Here is a 26,140-nt window from a genome sequence, read left to right as displayed (position 1 = left end):
GTTTTTCCTTTTCAGGAGTCTGTGAAAGCTGGTTGGCAAACCCTGTAGGATGGCAGTTTGACAAAAGAGGTCAACTAGGGTATTTATATTTACTGGTGACTTATTTCATTCTAGGGGGAAATGCTCTTTAACTATAACTGAAATTACTCTATAACTCATTCAAGCTCTGTTTATCTAGCACTACTGTTCTGTTCGTTTTTTCATTGCCACTGATAGACCTAAAGCCATGTGCACGGCCGTGATTTTCAGGTCGGACGGCCGCGGAGTGTCACACGCGGGCCGCCCGCAAATCGCGGGCCGTGCATTAATTTCTATGAGCCCGGACTGCAGCATACGGCCGTAATAAGACATGTCCGTTTTTTTTGCAATCCAGGCTCCTGGGCCATGCACGGATCGTGGAAACCACGGTCGTGTACATGGGCCGTTGAAATGAATGAGGCCGCACAAATAAGTTCGTGTGCATGGGGCCTAAGAAAAAAAACAGAAACCTGACAGCTCCGTTATAAGTCAAAACAAGGATCAAAAAAACAAGGGTCCTTGAAAAACGGAATAATGCCAGTGTGAACAAAATCTAATTCCTGTTCTTGCAAAATTAGCCTTACAATTATTGAATAAGTTAATATGTTCAGATTCCCAAAAATACACATTTGCATTGTTATTTTAAACTATTAATAACTTTCTAAGGCTCTTCAGTTATTGGGTAATGACATTTAAATAAAAAAGGAATTTTAGATTTTAACATACATTACTTTGTACACCTTCGCAACCAATATTTCCTTTATTACTTCATATTTATCCAGGTAACTAGAACTAACTTTCTGATTGAACATATTGACAATTGCACCCACGGCTCAGCCTGTACGTGGGGAGCACAGCTTTATTATTTTCTCTTTTTACTTTAAGCAGAAAGAAATGGCTGTATTGGGTTCCGACCTATAATCCAAGCTTGATGTGCATATGATTACTTTATTGTATAATGGCAATTTTCTAGGTAGGCCTCCTATGTATTTTCTAGACTGGTCCCAATATGCGCTAATCAGACAATTGTTTCATGTTTCGGATTGAAGTGAAGCCAGCAGCCATTGGTGTGGGTGGTTTTCTGCCCAGACTATGATGCTTCCTGTGTTACTCAGTTTGCCTGAAGTGCATCCCAGATTTTCTCCCCATCCGTCATTCATATTTTTGGCCCATAATGTAGATTCTTTTCTCTCCAAAGTTCACTCGGCCAATAGCGTGAAATTTGTTTCAGTGCCACGGTTGTATACATGTTTGTTCACATCTGTAATTTATTTCTCTTAAGGGATGGAGACATGTAAGGAAAACGGATATAAATGTTGTTTTTGACATCATAAACATATAATCTCACAGACCCTGCCACACGTATACAATTGGTGGTATTGTGCAAGGGTTTAAGTGTTACACATATGAAAAATATGCTGCTGCCATTTACTAAAAAGCAAATCAGGAAAGTCGGGAATGAGATGGAAAGTTAAGCTAACTTTTGGAATGTTTTATGTCAGCTGCTTCGGGAATGTGAATTTCAGCAAATAAAGATATACGCTTGATTCTTCTGATAATCTTTTAATTTACCGTCTCCTACAACCATTCACCAACCAGTTGCCACAACTCTCAGCTGTACTACGTCACAGACATACAAACCACTAAAGGCTTTTTTTTTTTTTCTTTACATAATATTTAGGACAAAGTTTGGTGTACTCTACTTGCCTGTAAATGAGAAGTATTTTCTACACACCGGTAAAATAAAACACATCTGATCAGGGCATATGAAAGTAATGAAAGGGCGATTCCTCACTGTTAGCCAGAGCAGAAACCTGTATTACATGGTCAGCCATTCATTTGAATGGCCGGCATGTAATACTACATTTTCCCCAGGAACATCAGTGATTTGCCAGGGGTTTCAGAATCCGGAACAGTGGCGATAACCTTATCACTGAGCTGAGGGGTAGACACTGATAGCTCAAGACCCCTATGCAAGAACACTGCATGGGTCCTCCCAGCAAAAATCGGAATAATAGCACAAAAATATATACTATATTCTGTAAATTTACACATAATGAGTATAGTAAAGAAAAAGCCCAAATATAACAGAAAAAAAAAGTCTCATGCCTTATTTATCCATGTGCAATTGGAGTACATATTTCTTTGCAAAAACGCATACGTGTGCCTGCAGGTTGAAGGAGGAAGACTTTTCGGAAAGGCTTTTCTCTTCACTCTGCTGGGATTCATACCTCTTTTTGTCAAGGAAGGAAACAAATACAATGGATGCCCATTAGTTGGGTACCTGCACAACATCCAAAACTGCTGGTCTCAGTTCTGAATTGCTGAGAGAGTGAAGTATACTTTAGAGGGGTTTGATAAGACTCTTTTAGCTATAGCCAAGAGGTGCTGCAATTTGCAGCTCCCATCCTGGAAGAATTGTATTGCACAGTTGCCCATTTAATAAAGTGAGTGTCCTAAAATACCATTTGTGTCTGCCGCAGGTGCATTTGCAAAATTGGTTGTAGTTGTTACGCTACTGGTCCCAGCACACCAAGATAGGATGTAATATTGTTGTTAATATGTACTTTCCATGTTCTGGGACTACATATTAGAATATATCTTTTTTGATCTTTCCTGGGCATGCTGGGACTAGCAGTCCATCAGAATGGATTCAAGTAAGTAGACTATCATTTCTACAATACAAATCAGAACCAAAGAGCATCTTTAATGTATACAGATTAACTTATTGGGTTAAAAAAAATAGCACTTTGATGGGATTGAAGCCATATAAATGAATAATTCTTGGATACTCTTTCCCACAAGATAGTTATGAGAATAGGAGGAGCCCAGACTCAAAACGCACGCTGTGCAGCAACGTAAAATCCCTGCATGAAGACAAACATGCAAAATCACTCAGGAGCTCCCCCTTCAGTCTCTTGTATGCTTGTCATCCGCAGCAGAAAACTACTAAAGAAAAGCCGATCTTACAGACACCAGGACCCACTCTTCCTCAGGGTCTTCATTGCAGCTGTACTGGCAATATGTCTGCCACGACTGAGCTGGCATCACTTTAAACAGGGGTGGTCTTCTCAAGAGTCCTAAATCAAGCAGTGCTTACCTAATTTAAGTAGACTAAATAGATGCGCCTAAAAGAGAACTTGATCAGTGTTTGATGACCTGTATATTTTCTGGCTACATATTTGGGTATTTGGGTATTTTTCCCTTTTTTTTTTATTTTTTTATTGATTTTTTTCAACATAATTTTTTTCTCCAACATTCCACAACTGTGTGTGTAAAATTGAATGGGGGTGCTATGAGAGGGAACTCAAGGGTGTGAAAGTAACAGTACTCTGAAATCTTGGTTGTACTGGCAGCTTCTGAGGGTAATTATCAATGTTACCATACATGCACTTTTGATCCTAGCTCCTTGGTAAGGGAAGGAAGGAGGAAGGGGGGTGAGGGTAAGACATACGAATTTAAATTCCCTGATACATATGTAGCATGTCGCTCAGTGTCAAATCAGTAGGGTCCTTAATTCTCATTTAAGAATAACAGGATGGTGTTGATGTGATACTTTAGAAAGGAAAAGGTGCAGTGAATGGGGCGTTTGGTGATATCCACTCCTGCAGAATTTATATATGGGCAGCAGCGTGAGATATATAAGAAGTTTGCCTGCTATACTAAGTATTTGCGTGAGTATAGCACACAAACTTCTTAAATACCTGGCTCACATGTCACTTGTTTAGGGGGTTAGATGAACCCTAATAAACTTTTACACCTGCCGCCAGAAGATCTGTATGACATGTCCAAAAGCAATGGAATAAGTCCGTTTCTAGAGTTTGGGGCATTCTGAAATTGTAGAGTGACCCATTATGTATTGAATCTTTAATCTGCAATTTTATAGCATAATTAAAGGAAAAAAATTCCAGAATACAATATATCTTGTCCATTACTGTGAGTAGTAATCCGCAGACAATATAATAAGTAGATTTATTGGTAATATTGATAATTGGTTTATTGTTTATTAGGCAATGCAATACATAGTAATAAACATGATTAACAAACACAATGGTTAGAACATTTTAATCTTCATATTGATATATGGCAGTCTCAGTGGTCTCATCTGATTTTTTTCACTACACAGCGCCACTCTCTCCCATGGTCTGCATGAAGTATTGCAGTCCAGCCCCAATAATTTGAATGATACAGCCCATGGACGAGAGTTTGCGCTGAGTCTGGGAAAATAACAGTAGGGGCCGTGGCACCCCAATGAGTGCTGTGACATCTTTATTATAGTGCTGTACAATCCTTTTAAATGTTCCTTGGAGTATCCAACCAATTTTCAAAGGGTCCGCCGAAGTCTAATGTCAATGGGAGCAAGTTGGATTTATACCTGTCAATTTCAGTTGTTTCCCCCTGAGTTAACAGAGGTGTCTAAGTCTAACATACCCTCTTTTTTCCCCTTCCGCTATTGAAATAACATGCATGTGGCTGAATGTGCATGGTTAAGGCTTAAAGGGCATTTCCTGACATGGGTAAACACCGGGGAGTGGTGGTTTGAAAAATTTGATGTTTTTCTGTTCTTTTATTTGCCAACCCAGAGTCATAACGTGCAGTATTGAAAGCATTAATACATGAACAGTAGTGACATATGGCCCTTCTTTCTATATGAATGTGCTGGGCAGTCAGTGTAGATCAGGTATTGCAATCTCTCAGACTTTTTTCAAGCCTGAGGAAGACCCTGGTTCAGGGTCGAAACACATAGCTTTTATTCCAATTTTATGACATAACATGTATGTCTTTCAAAAAAATAAAAAAATGTTTTCCCTTATTTAACATCCTGTCCCAACTGGGATTCTAGTTGAATTTTATCTACAAGTGCAGGAGCGCCTTCCATCAGGGGTGATAATTTTTTTCCTTTTCACTATTTGAATCTCTCAGTCTGTAAGCATTACAGAATACTGAATCCCAATAAATAAAACTCTTTGTATCCAAAACTAATGCCAGTTGTGCCATGTAAAATCTGTAAAGATGACTTCTTATAACACAATGCTTACTATTCGAATTCTAGCCATAAGGACTCTCAAGATATAAAATCCTATAATAAGGTGAATTAACTCACTAAAAATATAAATTCATATTATCTGTGCACATACTTCAGGTTCCTATACCAAATATATGTCATAGTTTAGAAAAAATGTAGCCGCAAAGTGAACTATCCCGCTAATTCTCTGTTGCAGTTAGTTTTCCCATGCATTACAGTTGCATCAGAATTTATATAATTATGTTATCTAATACAATGTTTGTGTATTATTCATTTTTCGATCGAATTCTAAGTTTGTGTATGGGTTACTTCCCTAGTATTATAAAATGCATTTAAAAAGCACAACTGCCGTTGCTCCTCTGTGAATATCAGATTCTCACTGTATAATTAAATGTCGTATAAAAAGCTGTCTTCCAAAATACTTCTTTCTGCTAATACCATTTCTCAGAGGATGCATAAATAAATCAAAATTAGCATCAATTAAATAGAGGAAAATCCACAGTAAAATCCTCCAGTAAATCAAATATTTAATATTACACAGACAAAACTAAAGCATGTGATTATGTTTATTTACATTTATTTGTGGTAATAGTGCCAGACCAAATCTCCCTCTTGCAACAAATCTGCATTCTTAATGGATATGTTTTGCTATTAAAGACCAAAGCTGCTCAGTCTACAGTCTGAGTGGCACCCAGAAGATTATTAGGATCGGGATAAGTACCTCAATTAAGCATTTTGTTTCATTTTGTGGGATAAAGCATGCACTCAGTTATATACAATCTTGTATACTCATTCCATGATCTAAACATCAAAGAGCTTGTGAAACTATTATTGCATGATGCTTTCTATAATTATTATTCAGGAAAATTATTATTATCCTTCAGTGAAATAGTTAATTCTTTAATTTTTTTGTACGTTTGCAAAATATATTACATAGAGAGGTGTATAAAAATCATTACATGGCTGTAATTTGACCTGTGACTTATCTGAGATTGTCTGAAAAATCTGATAACCCTCCCAGTTCTATGGATGGCAAGCTAAGAAAAAGAAGTGATAGTGCACCTGAATCCTCAAGTGTAGTATTTTGTTGTTTCTGGCACATGAGGAAGCTGCTTCCTGTCGGACATATTAGCTTTCATGGGACTAAATACTCTGTCACACACAGAGCCCCAACTCTCAGGACTATATTACAGTTATTCACGGTTTAACCCTCCACCCTATAATCTGTGCCTGGAGAATAGAAAACATTATCTTGAATGAGTGACCAAATGGTTATTCATAAACCAGGGATGTGTTAGATCAACCACAGCACTCACCGTAGTTTACAACAGGTTGCAAGAATTTATTTATTTTAACTTTGAAACAAGTTTAAAAAAATTTAGTGACACCAGTGAGAGAGAAAGTAATTAGTTGCTCTCCTACTTGGATTTAAGTAGAAATCAATGCTGGCAGCCTGGGTATAACTGTATGAAAGTATAGGATTTTTGGTTAACAAATGTAGCAGTTTTATTATACACACTGAGACATATAATCGGAGGAGTTTTGGAAATATTCTTTGTCCAAAACTGGGGTTATCTTGACAGTGGCCATTTTTTTTACACTAGGATGCTTAATTTAGTTGCACAAATATGGTTATTATTAACTTATTAATTAAAGAAGTTAGCTCAAGTGGCCAATGCAAATACCCAAAACAAGATGTAAGCATATATAAGACATACAGTTATGTCCAGAATTATTTGGACAGTGACATAATCTTCATGATTTGCGCTCTACATGCCACCGCATTGGATTTGAAATTAAACAACTGAGATGCAATTGAAGTGTAGACTATAAGGTTTAATTCAAGGGGTTGAACAAAAATATCCAGTGAAATGTTTATGAATTGCAACCATTTTTCTACACAATCTCCCCATTTCAAGGGCTCAAAAGTAATTGTCCAAAATAATATAACCATAAATAAAAAAAAATATATATTTTTTTAATGCTTTGTAGAGAATCCTTTGCAGGCAATGACTGCCTGAAGTCTGGAACCCATGGACATCACCAAACGCTGGGTTTCCTCCTTTGTGATGCTTTGCCAGGCCTTTACTGCAGTGGTCTTCAGATGTTGATTCTTTGTGGGTCTTTCTGCCTTAAGTTTCGTCTTAAGCAAGTGAAATGCATGCTCGATCGGGTTGAGATCTGGTGATTGACTTGGCCATTAGAGAATAATCCACTTCTTTGCCTTAAAAAACTCCTGGGTTGCTTTCACAGTATGTTTTGGGTCATTGTCCACCTGTAATGTGAAGCGACGTCCAATCAACCTTGCTGCATTTGGTTGAATCGGAGCAGAGAGTATATCCCTGAATACTTCAGAATTAATCCGGCTGCTTCTGTCTTCTGTCTTTAGTCACATCATCAATAAACACTAGTAACCCATTGCCTTTGGCAGCCATGCATGCCCATGCCATCACACTGCCTCCACCATATTTTACAGAGGATGTGGTGTGCTTGCCCTTCCAAGCCTCCTCCATACTTTCTTCCTCCCATCATTCTGGTACAGGTTGATCTTAGTTTCATCTGTTCAAAGAATGCTGTTGCAGAACTGGACTGGCTTCTTTAGATGTTGTTTGGCAAAGTCTAATCTGGCCTTTCTATTTTTGAGGCTTATTAATGGTTTGCACCTTGTGGTGAACCGTCTGTATTTGCTCTCATGAAGTCTTCTCTTTATGGTAGACTAAGATACTGATACTGCTACTTCCAGGAGAGTGTTCTTCACTTGGGTAGATGTTGTGAAGGGGTTTTTCTTCACCATGGAAAGGATTCTGCGATCACCCACCACTGTTGTCTTCGGTGGACGTCCAGGCCTTTTGGAGTTCACGACATCACCAGTGCTCTCTTTTTTTTTCAAGAATGTACCAATCAGTTGATTTGGCCACTCCTTACATTTGTGCTAGCTCTCTGATGGATTTCTTCTTTTTTTTTTCAGCCTAACGATGGTCTGTTTCACTTGCATTGAGAGCTCCTTTGACCTCATGTTGTGGGTTCACAGCAACAGCTTCCAAATGCAAATGCCACACCTGGAATCCACTCCAAACCTTTTACCTGCTTAATTGATGATGGATTAACGAGGGAATAGCCCATGCAGCCCATGAAATAGCTTTTGAGATAATTGTCCAATTACCTTTGGTCCCCTGAAAAAGAGGCAGCTACGTATTAAAGAGCTGTAATTCCTAAACCCTTCCTCAAATTAGGATGTGAATACCCTGAAATTAAGGCTAAGAGTCTACACTTTAAGCCTATATTGATTACATAACTGTATATTTAATGTTTTGGTAAACGGCTAAAAGGCCAAAACTTGTGTCACTGTCCAAATAATTCCGGACCTAACTGCATATGCTAGGGCGGAAGGACTAATATGTCATGAACATAACAAGTTTAAAAAAATCATCAGTAACAGATTAGCAGCGTGGGTGCCCAAGGTGATGACCAACAGAATACAAGATAAGCTGTCTATAAAACTCAGGTATAAAAACATTACGACCGGAAAATATACTTGAGTGCTGGGCAGTGTTACGATTAGCTGCTCATCGATGATTTTCGTTATCTCTGGGTTTAGGCGTTGCTAGGCAATGCCACTGTCACGGTCTGTGGGTATTGTGGACCCACTAGGTCGCACCGCCGTAGCAGGGAGGCAGCTGGCCAAACCACAGAGCACCCCAGCAATACAAAGTCCCACACTAGGGTACCTGAATAGTCCAGACAGCGGCCGAGGCTTTGGCACAGACGGAGATGGGTGCAGCAGGTTACGCCAGACGTGGCAGATGACAGCAGGTGCAACACGTGGCGGATCACACTGGATGAGGATGGCACTGAACGTGGCAGTTGACAGCAGGTGCATCAAGTTGCGCCATACGTGGAGGATCACACTGGACGTGGCAGATGACACAGGACGTGGCAGATGACACAGGATGCAGTAGACACGACAGTCAAGTTCAAGTAGAAATCAGAAGCACAGAGTAGAAACATCTGTAACTGGCACTAATGCCAATATAAGGCTGATTAAAATATCTTGCCTCTGATTTTGATTGGCTAGATGGTCATCCTTTTGTGAGCGGCGCACAGCAGCTGGGAAAGATGCAGCGCAGGTGTGTGGACGGGTACGTTTGTTACGGATAAACAGTGAAGGAAATAAGTATTTGATCCCTTGCTGATTTTGTAAGTTTGACCACTGTCAAAGACATGAACTGTCTAGAATTTTTAGGCTAGGTTAATTTTACCAGTGAGAGATAGATTATATTTTAAAAAAAACAGAAAATCACATTGTCAAAATTATATATATTTATTTGCATTGTGCACAGAGAAATAAGTATTTGATCCCCTACCAACCATTAAGAGTTCAGCCTCCTCCAGACCAGTTACACGCTCCAAATCAACTTGGTGCCTGCATTAAAGACAGCTGTCTTAAATGGTCACCTGTATAAAAGACTCCTGTCCACAGACTCAATTAATCAATCTGACTCTAACCTCTACAACATGGGCAAGACCAAAGAGCTTTCTAAGGATGTCAGGGACAAGATCATAGACCTGCACAAGGCTGGAATGGGCTACAAAACCATAAGTAAGACGCTGGGTGAGAAGGAGACAACTGTTGGTGCAATAGTAAGAAAATGGAAGACATACAAAATGACTGTCAATCGACATCGATCTGGGACTCCATGCAAAATCTCACCTCATGGGGTATCCTTGATCCTGAGGAAGGTGAGAGCTCAGCCGAAAACTACACGGGGGGAACTTGTTAATGATCTCAAGGCAGCTGGGACCACAGTCACCAAGAAAACCATTGGTAACACATTACGCCGTAATGGATTAAAATCCTGCAGTGCCCCTGCTCAAGAAGGCACATGTACAGGCCCGTCTGAAGTTTGCAAATGAACATCTGGATGATTCCGAGAGTGATTTGGAAAAGGTGCTGTGGTCAGGTGAGACTAAAATTTAGCTCTTTGGCATTAACTCAACTCGCCGTGTTTGGAGGAAGAGAAATGCTGCCTATGACCTAAAGAACACCATCCCCACTGTCAAGCATGGAGGTGGAAACATTATGTTTTGGGGGTGTTTCTCTGCTAAGGGCACAGGACTACTTCACCGCATCAATGGGAGAATGGATGGAGCCATGTACCATCAAATCCTGAGTGACAACCTCCTTCCCTCCACCAGGACATTAAAAATGGCTCGTGGCTGGGTCTTCCAGCACGACAATGACACGAAACATACAGCCAAGGCAACAAAGGAGTAGCTCAAAAAGAAGCAAATTAAGGTCATGGAGTGGCCTAGCCAGTCTCCAGACCTTAATCCCATCGAAAACTTATGGAGGAAGCTGAAGATCCGAGTTGCCAAGCGACAGCCTCGAAATCTTAATGATTTACAGATGATCTGCAAAGAGGAGTGGGCCAAAATTCCATCTAACATGTGTGCAAACCTCATCATCAACTACAAAAAACGTCTGACTACTGTGCTTGCCAACAAGGGTTTTGCCGCCAAGTATTAAGTCTTGTTTGCCAAAGGGATCAAATACTTATTTCTCTGTGCACAATTCAAATAAATATATATAATTTTGACAATGTCATTTTCTGTTTTATTTTTTATATAATCTATCTCTCACTGGTAAAATTAACCTAGCCTAAAAATTCTAGACTGTTCATGTCTTTGACAGTGGGCAAACTTACAAAATCAGGAAGGGATCAAATAATTATTTCCTTCACTGTATGTACCCCTTTAAGGGACAGAATATGTGTGATAAAGAATGTAAATTTGAAAACTGAACTTGACAATTCCTACAAGCATGTGGAGGAATTAACTTAAAGAGGCTCTGTCACCAGATTTTGCAACCCCTATCTGCTATTGCAGCAGATCGGCGCTGCAATGTAGATTACAGTAACGTTTTTATTTTTAAAAAACGAGCATTTTTGGCCAAGTTATGACCATTTTCGTATTTATGCAAATGAGGCTTGCAAAAGTACAACTGGGCGTGTTGAGAAGTAAAAGTACAACTGGGCGTGTATTATGTGCGTACATCGGGGCGTGTTTACTTCTTTTACTAGCTGGGCGTTGTGTATAGAAGTGTCATCCACTTCTCTTCAGAACGCCCAGTTTCAGGCAGTGCAGACACAGCCGTGTTCTCAAGAGATCACGCTGTGTCGTCACTCACAGGTCCTGCATCGTGTCAGACGAGCGAGGACACATCGGCACCAGAGGCTACAGATGATTCTGCAGCAGCATCGGCGTTTGCAGGTAAATCGATGTAGCTACTTACCTGCAAATGCTGATGCTGCTGCAGAATCAACTGTAGCCTCTGGTGCCGACACGATGCAGGACCTGTGAGTGACGTCACAGATCTGCACTGCCAGAAGCTGGGCGTTCTGAAGAGAAGTGGATGATACTTCTCGTCAGAACGCCCAGCTAGTAAAAGTAGTAAACACGCCCCGATGTACGCACATAATACACGCCCAGTTGTACTTTTACTTTTCCACACGCCCAGTTGTACTTTTGCAAGCCTCATTTGCATAAATACGAAAATGGTCATAACTTGGCCAAAAATGCTTGTTTTTTAAAAATAAAAACGTTACTGTAATCTACATTGCAGCGCTTATCTGCTGCAATAGCAGATAGGGGCTGCAAAATCTGGTGACAGAGCCTCTTTAAGTGGCTGAAATACAAGAAATATACTTTTTTGTTTTTATTAAAATTGTAAAAATTAGGCAGAGTTTATGTAGGGCTATAACTATATGAGTGGTAGACAAGCTCACAAGTGTTTGTATAATCCACTTGGAAAGATGAGTCCAAGATCAATTTATTTTTCAGATATTTAGCGTGGCTTTCTTTTCGGTAGATTACCATAGCCACGCGACATAAAGCATCTGTATAACATTTTCGTGATGAGTTTTATTAGAACGGGGGGGATACATTTTTAAAGGTTAAACAAACAGACATTTATACCTACCAAAAAAAGACAACAATATCTGTCTGCGAAAGCATTAATTTACTACTGTATAAGGCCCCATGCACACGACCGTAAAAAACCTCCGTTTTTGCAGAACGCAATTGTGGTCCGCAAAAATGGACCCATTCACTTTCATTGAACGCGGACACCTTTCCGTAGCACTACGGAAGGGTGTCCGTGCCGTGGAAATGTTCCGGGAATTATGGAATATGTCCGTTCTTTTGCATTTTGCGGACCGTGCTCCCATACTTTGTATAGGAGCACAGCCCGAAAATGCGGCTGTCAGTCGGCGGCCGGCCGTGCCCGCAATAGCGGGCCGTGATTGCGGGCACGGACGTGTGCATGGGGCCTGAAACTGTGAGGTTACCAAATCCAGACATGTTCGTCAAAGTGCAGGAAACAATATAATGTTTTGGAAAAGGTAATATATATTTATTTTCATGTTTGTGTTCACACAGTTCAGGATGTACAAATATGTGATATGGATTATATGACATAAAAATCAACATTGAGTAGAGGGAATTCCTGCGATTGATGGATCTCAATCTAATGTACAGACTTGTCATGAATTATTTAGTAGTATTTATTTAGAAGGCGCCAACATGTTCCACAATACAGTGGGAGTCAAAACCAAGACAATTTTCTGTATGACATTATCTAAATTTTCATTCAATCAGGAATGACATGCAGACCTGCAGAAACAGATCTTCATAGATATTCAGATATTCATAGTACAATCAGCAGATCTTTGTTATCTTTATAATGTAGGTTAGTCAGTTCATTGTGGGTAGCATATTAATTCACAATCATTACTTTGAGCTGTTAAGTATATGTTATTTTTTTTATGTTAGCTCTGTAAGCTTTATTGTCTTGTTTTTTTATTTAGTTAACCAAAAAATTAAGCTTTTCTCTTTTAGTGTAATTTTCTGCATTATGAAACTGTATTTTTATTGTATTTACTATAGTTTTTGCAACTGTTTCTTGCACCTTTTGATTTGCTTTAGCTTCTGAAATTAGAAATGTAATGTAGTTATGCACTTATATCTTGACAGCTCATCCGATGCCACCAGTCTCGGGGAGGTGCTTGTGGAGATAATATTCAGTCTTATACTGCCACGGTTATTAGCGCTGCTAAAGTGAGTATGGACCAGCCTTTAAAATGACTCTTGGGTTTTATATGGTGAACGTGTCGCAGAAATAAATGTGGTTTCTAAATTAGCACACCATGATTTTACCCTTTTCACACTTTTGACTTACACAAAGAAATTATAAAATAAAAAAATGAAAACCTGAATTATAAAATAAAAAAATCATAATATATCCCTTAACCCATATATATTATCTAAAGTAGGCACCTGGCAGATTGTCATAATGCCACCAATAACTTATAAATGTCAGATAGATGCGGGTCCCACCTCTGGGACCCGCACATATCTCCAGAACGGGGCCCCCTAAACCCCGTTCAGCCACTCTGTGTTGCGGCTGAATGAGGTGAATTCCGACCATGAAAAAGGTTATATGGTCGCGAGTTACGTAAACAGCTTAACTCGCTGAGCTACGCTATTTCGGTAAGTCCCATATTAGTGAATGGTAGTTACGGAAACAGCGTAGCTCGCATGGTACGCTGCTTCCGTAACTGCCATTCATTAATATGTGAGTTACGGAAACAGCGTAGCTCAGCGAGTTACGCTGTTTACGTAACTCCCGACCATTTAATCAGGAAGTGGCCGGGAGTCAGCGTGATCAGACAATGCTAGAACGGGGTTTAGGGGGCCCTGTTCTGGAGATAGGTGCGGGTCCCAGAGGTGGGACCCGTATCTATCTGACATTTATGAAATGTCTTGTGGATATGTCATAAATGTCTCTCATGGGAAAACCCCTTTAACACTCAGTACTTTCACGCAATTTTGCTTCAAACCGTAAAAAAAAGAAATGCATAAAAAGTCATGTTTGTGTCTAAATGTCTAACCCAAGAAGACCCTTAACCGCACAACAATAAAAGATGTGCTGAGTTCATACTTGCCACTAATCCCTATATCAACATCAACATATCTCTACAAAACCATCAGAACCGACCAAATAATGGTACAGGTGCCGGTAAACATTATGGAGTCGACAAATGTCCTATTTAGGCATCGGGGTGATTAGATGTGATAACATGAACAAAAGTTCTGTTATCCCATCCTTGGAGTCAATGGAAGGCTGTATAAAGGGAGAGATGTCAGTCACAGTGACAGCTATGATATTTCTCCCCGTTCACACTTGCAGCTTCACCCTCCCCTACTCGGACACAAAACAAGTAAAAAAAAAAAATGTCCTACTCCCCCACTTCAAAAGTGTGGTGCTCCTTAAACATTGTACTTAGATGTTTCTGATTCTGGCATCACTTGAAAGGTTTTGGGTTTTATATTGATACCAAAAGCAAAAGCTCTAGCCCTTATAATCTATTTTGCAGCAATGGTTTAAAATGATGACATAATACATACATTCTTTGCAAAGGGTTGGAGAGGTTCTTTCACAAGTTATGTCTTTTTGCATATGGATGGAACATTGAGGTCACTATCTATGGATGGTATACAAAGAAAATATCTAGCGACAGCAATGTGCAGTCGGTAGATCCTGTTGGAAGCATGGATGCAGTGTTAGGGCCAGTTCACACAGAGTTTTTTGACACGTTTTTTGACACGGAAACCGCATTGGTAAACGCGCCAAAAAACGGCCGAAAATGCCTCCCATTGATTCAATGTGAGGCGGATGCGTTTTTTTCCGCGAGTGGAAAAACCGGCTCGCGGGAAAAAGAAGGGACATGCCCTATCTTCGGGTTGTTTACGCCTCCGACCTCCCATTGACATCAATGGGAGGCAGAGAAAGCGTATTTCATGGCATTTTATGCCCGAGGTGCTCAATAGCCGCGGGCGAAAAACGCCGCGAAAATTGGCGTGCAGGCAGAGGAAAATCTGCCTCAAAATTCCAAACTGAATTTTGAGGCAGATTTTCTGCCTGCAAAAAAACTCTGTGTGAACCCAACCTTAAGGTGTTAGTTAATTAATGATCGAAGTAAGTGATACTAAAAACAGTCTATTTCAACCAATGGCAATCTGCTCCATTGTTCGGACCATCGTTTATGTTTTAGGGCAATGTTTGGAAATGTAAGTTATCCTTTTATTAAATGTAAACATATAGGACAGCAGATCTCCAGATTGTAAAGTGAAAGGCTGCTTAAAACAGTTTCATACCATCAACGTGCCAATAACCATTTCAGAATTTATAGATACATAAAATAGGCCTATGAATTAATTGTGAGAAAACTGCTTGCAAATATGTGGTGTAAATTTAGCATTGCTCCTTGGCTGACCTGGTTATTAGGAACTTTAAAATTTTGTTCTACCTTGTTAAAAGGGTTTACCAGGATTTAAAACATTGATGGCCTACCCTACGGAAGACTTTCAATCTTTGATCGGTGGGGGTCAGTTCCCTCTGGAAACACTGACCATTCAGCATAATGTGGGGACAACGCTGCTCCAGCCAAGCACAGTGGTGTACATACTAGTGTAGCTGGGCCTATTGCTGCAGCTCAGTTCCAGTCACGTTGTAGTCGGAGCTAGAGCAGATTGAAGTGGGAGCTGAAAAGTGATTTTACGGCTTTTTTTTTTTTTTAAATAAACGTGTTTTTCCATTACACAATGTGTTGTTAAAATACCCCTAAAAAAACTACACAGTCGGTATCGCCGCATTTGCAACAAACGGTATGTCTTACCTTATATATCCTGCACTGTAAACGCCACAAAAATACCATAAAAAAATAAATGCCAGAACAGCAGTTTTTTGTTCATCCCGCCTCCTATAAACAGGAATAAAAAGTAATCAGACAGTTATATGTACTCAAAAAATATTACCAAAGATAACTACGTCGTTCTGCGTAAATAAGCCATTATATGGCTCCATTGACAGAAAAATAAAAATGGTATGGCTCTTGGAATGTGGCGACACAAAAAAAAATTATTTTGTGAAATAAATTGCTAATTAGTTTCTTAATAGACAACTGTTTTTTTTGTTTTTTTTTACCTTTTTACCTAGTGGGCGTTGTAAAGAGAAGTGTATTAAAAGAGGCATGGACTTGCGGGACAGGGATGTAATATTGCCACTTTACAAAGCATTAGTGAGGCCTCATCTAGAATATGCAGTTCATTTCTGGGCTTCAGTTCACAGAAAGGATGCCCTGGAGTTGGAAAAAATACAAAGAAGAGCAACGAAGCTAATAAGGGGCATGGAGAATCTAAGTTATGAGGAAACATTAAAAGAATGAAACCTATTTAGCCTTGAAAAAAGACGACTAAGGGGGGACATGATTAACTTATATAAATATATTAATGGCACATACTAAAAATATGGTGAAATCCTGTTCCATGTAAAACCCCCTCAAAAAACAAGGGGGCACTCCCTCCGTCTGGAGAAAAAAAGGTTCAACCTGCAGAGGCGACAAGCCTTCTGTAATGGCAGGAAGGAGGTGAAGGGAAAGTCAGCCCTAATCTACCCACCGCCCTGTCCCTGCCTACTTGCAACGACCCGCCCTAGGCGACGGGGTACAACTGGGCGGCGGTCCCTACGCTGTCTAAGTGCACGGGAGAACAAACAGGGAACACGCAAGGGAAGGGGCAGTAGCCCACGGAACGCCGCGAGGAAACGGAGCGGTGAATGAGTTGTCAGGACCAGGATGAAGTGGAGTATACCCAAGTGAGCACGGAGGAGGAAGCAAGCCGGAGGCAAAGCAAAGCGGGTTAAGCAGAACAGCAGCAAGGCAGAAGCACGGCAGAAGCAGGCTGGAGCAAGCAGCAGTGGGGCCAGGAATCCAAAAGAATTACAAGCACTGAGGAGGAGAACACAGCAGGTAATAAAGGACAGGGGGCGGAGCTAACTCCGACTGACCAGGCCGCGATAGGCTCTCCCACTCCTGAGCCTGCCACCCTGGTTGGTGGGAGATGGTGTCAGTCGAACAGGTCTGGCCTCAGGTGTGGATTGATTAATCCCAGGAGTATACCTAGATGTAGTACCTGGCAGATCCCTAACACCTTCTTTACAGTGAGAACTGTGAATCTATGGAATGGTCTACCGCAGGAGCTGGTCACAGCAGGGACAGTAGATGGCTTTAAAAAAGGGTTAGATAATTTCCTAGAACAAAAAAATATAAGCTCTTATGTGTAGAAATTTTTACCTTCCCTTTTCCCATCCCTTGGTTGAACTATGTGGACATAAATCACACTGTGCTGTCACATACACCCACATTAACTTTACTGAAGTGTCTTGAGAGTGAATAGACATCACCTCCAGCCAGGACGCAATGTCTATTCACACTCCCGACACTTCGGTAAAGTTTTTGTGGGACTTACTCACACAGCACAGCGAGATCACGCTATGCTTAGTACAAATGGATAGAGAGAAGTCTTTACAACGCCCACTTGGTCAAAAGTTAAAAACCGCCCAGTTGGGCATTAAGAAACTAATTAACATAAATCTAAAATTGCTCATAACTTGCTCAAAAATTATCGTTTTTCAAAATAAAAACCACTGTTCTCTACATTACAGCGCCGATCACATTATGTAGGAGATAGGGCACTTATAATGTGGTGACAGAGCCTCTTTAAGCAGCATGAACAGAATTCTAGTAAAGTTAACCTCTTCTCTGAAATTATTTTCTTAAGCTTGCATAAAATTCTCCAGAACATTTTTTTGCCGTCCCCTTTTTTTCCCCCCGACACTTATGAAATGACTGTGAGAAATTAATAAAATATTAGAATTGTTATTGTGCACTATACTTTAAACAAAAAAGAAACGTTGTATCATAGGTAGCAAAGCTTTTTCAAAGTTTACGTGATCTGGTTATGAACTTAATACAGAATAGCGAACCAGTCGTAACTTTTTAGAGGCCTTTGTAACAGTGTCTAGTAGGCCTGGTTTGCATTAAATGAATCTCTTGTTTGACCTTGCTATCCCATAAGATACAAAGAGGGGGAAATTCTACTTGGAAATACATGAAAGAAGTAAGAAGGAACATCAAGAAAGCTTATTTGGCTCCCAAGAGACGACCTGTTTGACATTTGACAAATTTTATTTCTTTACCACAAAAAAAGCGTATGTCTTAATTTTAGTTAGTGAGCATTACGCTGACTACACATGTTGATTTAATCTTTGTTGCATATGAGATGTTATAGACATGGATGTTACAGCGGAGGGCAATGCTGAGAAACTGATACATAAACTCGGAGAAAGCTAGAATACAAATACAACGTTTTCACATTGATGGAGTTTTTGTACACTTCCCTTTCTTTTCAGTGTTAACTATTTCCCAGCTTGCATTATTTTTAGGTGACTTTAGCTGTAAATCTGCTCCACATTTTCATTAAAAATGACATATATATATATATATATATATATATATATATATATATATATATATATATATATTGATCCAAGAATTTGCAACTAGATGTTCATAGCAATAGTACAGTGCAGCACAAGTTGAATAGTCATACTATAAGGTGACAGCAGGATGTATTATAGGAGATACAACATTGCAAAAGCTAACATAACAGACTGCAGTATGTGAAGAATCACTTAAAAATAGAATAGGCAATGTGCTGTCTGGCAACAAATAACGAACACACGTTCTCTTGTCACCTAATAACGGCCCAAGATGCCGCCACTGTCTTTAACCCTGAGGTGGTAAATTGATTTAGCCAAGCTGCATCTGTTTTCTCCTGTTACCTGATAACTCCTTAATGAGTCTTAACAGCTTATGTGAGCGCGGAGCCATTAGCACTAATGGAGGGGGAGGACATTTGAAATGGCATGGGAAAGGCTAAACATTACCAGTCGAGTTTTTGCAAATAATATAGACTGCACATGGGAATAGCTTATAGTGATCTTGCCTTGATATTGTGTGCTAATGGGGCAGGTTAGTCTGCACCCTGGCCACATTGAATATGATTGTGGTTTTAAGCCATGCACATTACTCTTTAAACAGAGCATTATCTATGGGATTGGTGTTGGGTACTTTCCCAATTTAAAGAGCGTTTTCAATGAGCAAATAATATTGACAGAAATTATACCAGTACAATACATATCCACAAATGGTTTTTACCTGTGTAAATTATGGAAGGTGGTATAATAAGATAACTAGTACTGTAATCATCATTTTATTAATATTATACAGTTGTACAGGGTGCAAAGTCCTCGTCCCCAGCAAAATCCAAAATACAAGGCAGCACTCCAAGTTTAGTGAAAAAATAGGATCACTTTAATCACCACTTGCGGCGTTTCAGCCCTACCCCAAGGGGCCTTTCTCAAGCAATGCTTGGAGATATATATATATATATATATATATATATATATATATATATATATATATATATATATATATATATATATATATATATATTTAGAGAGAGAGAGAGCGGCACTCCAAACATCGTGTTGACTTCACTTATGTTGATTCGAACCCAGAAAACACATGCAAAGCCTGAATGAGAACTGCTCCATGTGATCACAGGCTAACTGAGATAAGGACTCATATGTCTGAAATACCACATGGCAATACCGTATTGCGACCCTGTAGGTACTGCAGAGTGTGCTACAGGGGGCACACATACCATATGTGAAGCCTGTGCAACTAGTATGAAGAGGGTCCTCTATGATAAGCTATTTGATAGCAATGGTCCAAAATATTGTTCTTGCCTAGAGGTCTTTGCTGTCTGTGACTACCTTTGGGCTGTGCCGCTGTATGATGCTCCTCTGGGAGACACCCTAATCTCCCCAGAAGTAATGCTTTTACGTCTGAATACCTCTAATACATCGTTCGATATAGCAGACCAGAATGTTTTCTCTCACAGCTTCTGTGTGCCTTCATGTAAATTCAGATGCACAGAGGGGTACAGTATGGTTACATAGTTTTCTATGGGCGCTGTATTCAGGCTTTGTGCGATATGGATTACAAATACAGCTGTCTTTTTTAATGACTCAGCAATTTCATAGTTGAGTGGTGGATGCCTTAATCCGTACCTAACTTTTCAGGTGATTTTTCAGAATAAGCTGTCACATGTGTGTACACAAGGAATAACACTATTTCTGGCCATTATATGACTTGTATTATGCATTTTTTTTTTAGCAGTTTTCCTTTTTGCAGGCTCTATATCAAATTCTCAGTTTTCTCTGAGCTAGTGGATGGAGCCCAACTACTATCATGTCTTCTCTGTCTTCAAAGTCTGTCTGTGTGTGTGTCTTTCTCGCTTTGCTCCTGTTCCCACTCCCCTCTCTATAGGCAGCAGCGTGTGTGTTTTTTTCCTTCTCTCTCCTCCTGATGTTTCCTCCCTTCTCCTTAGACTTCTATGGGCAGCACTTTTCTGTGTCTCTCCTCCCTCCATAGACTTCTAGGGGCAGGTTTCCCACTTCATGCAGTCTGTCTCCTCTGCACTGTAACTAGAGATGGATTTTGCTTTGACAACAGGGGTAGACCGCAGATTGCAGGAAGGGAGATCTCTAATGGCAGTAACTTCACATAAAAACAGTTGGATTTCATCTATATCGAACAACCCATCACTCCGATAATCCACGCATTGCCTAAGATACACAAAGAAATTTTTCCTCCACCTATGAGACCTATAGTCTCTGGTATCGGATCAATATTAGAGAGATTATCGGAATGGCTAGATACACTGTTACAACCACTAGTACAAAGTACACCAGGTTTCCTCAGTGACACTAAAAATGTTCTCAATTCTCTGCATAATGTACGGTGGCAAGAAAAATTTACTTGGCTCACGTGTGATGTGGTCTCACTATATACCTCAATCCCCCATCAAATAGCATACACTGCTTTGGAAGAATATCTATCCATACATAGCAGTTACGACAAAAAATTTCAAACATACATCTTGGAAGTCTTAGTATTCCTAATGACAAACAACTACTTCAAATTTGATGGTAAATATTATTTACAACTAAGAGGGGTATCCATGGGGGCAAAATTTTCCCCCTCAGTGGCGAATCTGGTCATGTCGTGGTGGGAAGAGTCCCACATTTTCTCCAGCAATAATCAATATGGCATCTATATCGAATGGTACGGTAGATACATTGATGACATCTTACTTATATGGAAAGGGGACACTAATATCATCCCGGACTTTGTTGAAAGTCTGAATCACAATCAATGTAATCTTAAATTCACATACAACTATGATACCACCTCAATTGTTTTTCTGGACCTAAAGTTAAGCGGCATAGCAGGCCAGACTATATCCACCAAAACATACCGCAAACCTACAGCATCCAACAATATACTCCATGCCAAGAGTAACCATTCCAAGCAAACCATTCGGGCCATACCAGTGGGAGAGATGCATCGTGCGAAACGAAATTGCAGCTCACACGATCAGTTTAAACTAGAAGAAGAACAAATCAAATCTAGACTCTCAAAAAGAGGATATCCCCAATGGTCACTAAAACGAGCGAGTGACATTATGTCAAAAAAACCAAGAACTCAACTACTTCAATACCACAATAAAACTATCACTAAGCAAACCTCTAAAAGTCAGCCTACATTAATCCTTCAACAGAGCAACCAATTTTGCCAAATCAAAAATTTAGTCAATCAATACTTACCAATCCTTATGGAGGACGACAATCTGCGCACTATCTTGGCAGGAGGAATTAGGGTGGTAGCCCGCAAAGCCCCATCCTTAGGTAGCGTCCTTTCTCCATCCTACTTCAGTTCTAAAGACTCAACAAAAACAACATGGTTAGAAACTAAAGGTTTTTTCAAGTGTGGCCAACACCCATGCAAAGTCTGTACTTATGCACACCCCACCAAAAATTTCTGCAATTCCACTCACACAGATACATTTATTATTCAAAACTACATTAACTGTAACACAGAATCTGTTATTTACATTATTGAGTGTACAGAATGCAAATTGAAATATGTGGGTTGCACGAACAGAAAACTCAAAACTAGAATACTGGAACATCTCAGTTATATTAGGAATCCCAATATTGTCAACAGTTCAAATGCATCAAAACATTTCATACACAAACACAACAGGACAACCAAGAGTTTTTGTTGCTATGCGATTGAAAAAATTCATTTGCCAAAAAGAGGAGGAGATATAATTAACAAAACCCACCTCAGAGAAGCCTTCTGGATATACAGATTAAAGACAAGATTTCCGGACGGCCTTAATCTCAAAAAGGAACTCATGTTCCAGTATTAACCAACTAAGACAACCACACTTCGCATCATTTTCCCAGAACATCCAACATTAACAACTGTACCACAACATCTCCAAAATATATGTGATTATTTCTTCCGATCAAGAGTCCCCATCCATTCACCTGCAATTTTAACTTTCACTTTTCGTAGTACTCGTACAACATATGTTTATTGACATGTACTATTTCTTCATACAATTACCTTTTAGCCTTCACTTTATTTTTATTTTTCCTTACACATGCACTTATGATCCCATGATATGAATCAGTGATAATTAGAACTACAAACAAGCCCAACATTTCCAACTGGCCTTCTCTTACGTCATCTTACGGCAAATTATAATATCTCAAAGTTCCGGCCACATTATGAACAATGTTCTACACAAAGCATCATTAAATTTACCAGTCAATACTAATAAATTTATCTCTCACCTATCATGTCAGCTAGAATGAGATGATGTTTTTTTGCCCGATCAGATGGCTTTCCGTGATTCGTCCAGAATCATGCGTTCCACATGATTACGAGACCTGAAACGCACACATGACCATCAATCATGTGTTACTTTTCGAAGCTCTTACCTTTAGTATAACATATTATAATTAAGTCACCATTCTCCAATATTAATAAATACCAATATCAGGAATACTCTGCTACACACTTAGCATTACTTATGAGCATTACTTACCATGTCACGAACGAACGCATTTCCATTTCCGGTCTTGCGTTCCAGTTAACACATCAGGCAATGGAACGCAATCAGAACCCAGCTGCTCTATACCGGACATAGCATAAATAGACTAGGGCGCCAGTTTTAAACTACACTACAGCCAAGACTAAGGACGTTGTTACCGTCCGAAACGCGTAGGCTTCAACAGGATCACCCTCTCATTACCCACACACCAGGACCATACTACTATGGACTTTTAACTAGCATCGATTAAACTTGGAAATATCTTCCGTTTTACCTCTACCCAAGCGCTGGATCCAACCTTTCTCTATCTCTGCTTCTGCTACGTGTGCCGACACGAAAAGGATCCGGGCGCAGACAGCGACACTCACACTGTGTCAGGTGAGCTGGAGGATTCCTCCCCTTGTTTCTACTACATAAGGACTCATATGTCTGAAATACCACTATCAGTATCGTTAATGTGTTAGTATAAGACAGCACATAAGGGTCTAGCAGGATCCCTATGCGCTGTGTAAATGAATGGAGAGAAGTGCATGACGCTGATTGGTCACTGATTGGTCAGCGTCATACACTCCTCTGTACAACGCCCACTTGGTCAATAGTAAAACACGTCCAGATGTCCATTGAGAAACTCGTTAGCATAAAGCTAAAATCGCTAATAAAGTGGTGAAAATAGATAGTTTTTTAAAAATAAAAAGCACTGCTGGATCCGAAAAAGTAAAAATAATTTTTAATAAAAAGTAATTACCCTCTGTTTAGGCTCCTCTTCTCATGGTCAGAATAGGGAGCGGTTACAAAGAGTGTCTCTCGCTATGAAGGACCTGTCCTGTACTGCATTACACAGATAACCCAATGATTTGAATAGACACTGTGTAATGCTTAATTTCCCCTGTGGTGGTGCTACAGGGAAATTGAACACTCACTACAGGTTTTCTCACAGATAACAGCTGATCGCTTGGGGGTCACTTTGTGATGAGTTTATTGTCAAGGAACCCTTCTATTAATTAGGGATTATCTAATGCAGAGAACGCCTTTAATCAAATTCAAATGATAATTGGGTTCAATTTCACTAGCCATACCCGGGCTTAATTACTGCCAGATCTGTTAAATCTAAACATCACTTAAAGAGGCTCTGTCACTACATTATAAGTGCCCTATCTCCTACATAAGGAGATCGGCGCTATAATGTAGGTGACAGCAGTGCTGAAAAAAACACACATGAAGAAAGCCCACATGAAAAATACTCATAGAAAAATGCACACACAGAAAAATGGCCACATGGAAAATTTCTCACACAGACAAATGCCCACATGGAAAAATGCCCACGCGGAAAAATGGCCATATAAAAATATACAAACTTTTGGTACCATAGACATTTATAATTTTAGATAACCAAGTAGATATGTATTCATATCCATGTATGAGAATGTATAGGTATTGCCTATATCTTATATTGTTATCGATATCTATCGAAGTGTATTAAAGGGTCCTTCCGGGCAAAATGTGATATTTGATACTGATGATCCATCCACAGGATAGGTCATCAGTATCTCATCTGTGGGGTTCCGACACCCGGACCCCGCTCAGATCCCCTGCATTGACAGCCTCGTGGCGCCGGAAGCTGGGTATCGGTGGACGGGGCGGAAGCAGCACTCTACTATTCATGTGAATGGGAGAGCGCTGCTTCCGCCCCTCTCCACCTCTACACAGCTGCCGAAGCAGGGGATCTGACTCTTGAACTATGTTGCCATCTTTTGTTTTATAATTGAATGGCACTTTGTAAAGCGATTTCTGTCTGCATCTCCAAGTCACCACTCCATTCAGTGCGAAAAGCGAGATATTCAAACCCCACATAAATCATAACTTTGTTGTTCTTCTGCCTTCTTGAAAACTCCACTGTTTACACTATGAAAAAAATAAAACGACAACATCTCCTCTAATAATGTACATTTAACCCCTTAATGACCGGGCCATTTTGCACGTTAATGACCAAGGATTATTTTTTGTTTTTTCACGGTCGCATTCCAAGAGTCGTAACTTTTTTTTTATTCCGTCGACATAGCCGTATAAGGGCTTGTTTTTTGCGGGACGAGTTTTATTTTGTAATTGTACCATTTTTAGATGCTTATAACATATTGATTAACTTTTATTAACTTTATTTTAGGAGAGAATTGAAAATAAGCAGCTATTCCAGCATTAATTTTCAAGTTATAAATTTACGCCGTTTACTATGCAGCGTAAATAACATGTTAACTTTATTCTATGGGTCGGCACGATTACGGGGATACCAAATATGTAAAGGTTTTATATGTTTTTTCTACGTTTGCACAATAAAAACCCTTTTAGAAAAAAATTACTTGTTTTTGCATCGCCGCATTCCAAAAGCCGTAATTTTTTTATTTTTCCATCGATGTGCCCGTATGTGGGCTTGATTTTTGCGAGACAATGTGTCGTTTTCATTAGTACTATTTTGGGGTACATAGGACTTATAGATTAACTTTTCTTTTTTTATGGGGGGAATGGGAGAAAAGAGAGAATTTTGCCGTTGTTTTTTGCGTTTTCTTTGGACGCCGTTCATCTGGCGGTTTAATTAATGTGTTCATTTTATTGGTCAAGTTGTTACGATCGCGGGGATACCATATATGTGTATGTGTGATTTGTTTTGACAATTTTACTAAATAAAACCACTTTTTGGGCAAAAAAAGTTTTATTTGACTTTGACTGTAATTTTTTTTTTCACAAACTTTATTTAACTGACTGACATTTTTTTTTTAAGTCCCACCAGGGGACTTCACTATGCGATCTGTTGATCGCATATATAATGCTTTGGTATACTTAGTATACCAAAGCATTATTGCCTGTCAGTGTAAAACTGACAGGCAACCTATTAGGTCATGCCTCCGCCATCGCCTAACAGGCAGATGCTGAAGACAGACCTGGGGGTCTTTGTTAGACCCCCGGCTGTCATGGAAACCCGACGGCGACCCGCGATTTGTTTGCGGGGGCGCCGATAGGGTGACAGAGGGAGCTCCCTCTGTCAAACACATTAGGTGCCGCTGTCACTATTGACAGCGGCATTTAATGGGTTAAACTGCCGGAATCGGAGCGCGCTTCGATTCCGGCAGTTGCAGCAGGAGCCAGGCTGTGTATAACAGCCGTGCTCCTGCC

At 39.8% G+C, this 26,140-nt stretch overlaps 1 protein-coding gene across 5 annotated transcripts in view; it reads left to right on the top strand.

The window, feature by feature from the left end:
* Positions 1–26,140, top strand: part of BCAS3 (BCAS3 microtubule associated cell migration factor) — a 1,147,652-nt gene that overhangs the window by 213,682 nt on the left and 907,830 nt on the right. For all 5 annotated transcript variants that reach the window (XM_075852996.1, XM_075852997.1, XM_075852998.1 and 2 more), the window contains exon 11: positions 13,076–13,159. In XM_075852996.1, coding sequence (XP_075709111.1) covers positions 13,076–13,159 — 84 coding nt within the window. The remainder of the gene's footprint in view (positions 1–13,075; positions 13,160–26,140) is intronic.

Source organism: Rhinoderma darwinii, chromosome 2 (genome assembly GCF_050947455.1).
Source record: "Rhinoderma darwinii isolate aRhiDar2 chromosome 2, aRhiDar2.hap1, whole genome shotgun sequence".
Classification (NCBI taxonomy): Eukaryota; Metazoa; Chordata; class Amphibia; order Anura; family Rhinodermatidae; genus Rhinoderma; species Rhinoderma darwinii.
Note: the sequence above shows the minus strand (reverse complement) of the source record. Positions and strands in the feature narration are given on the sequence as shown.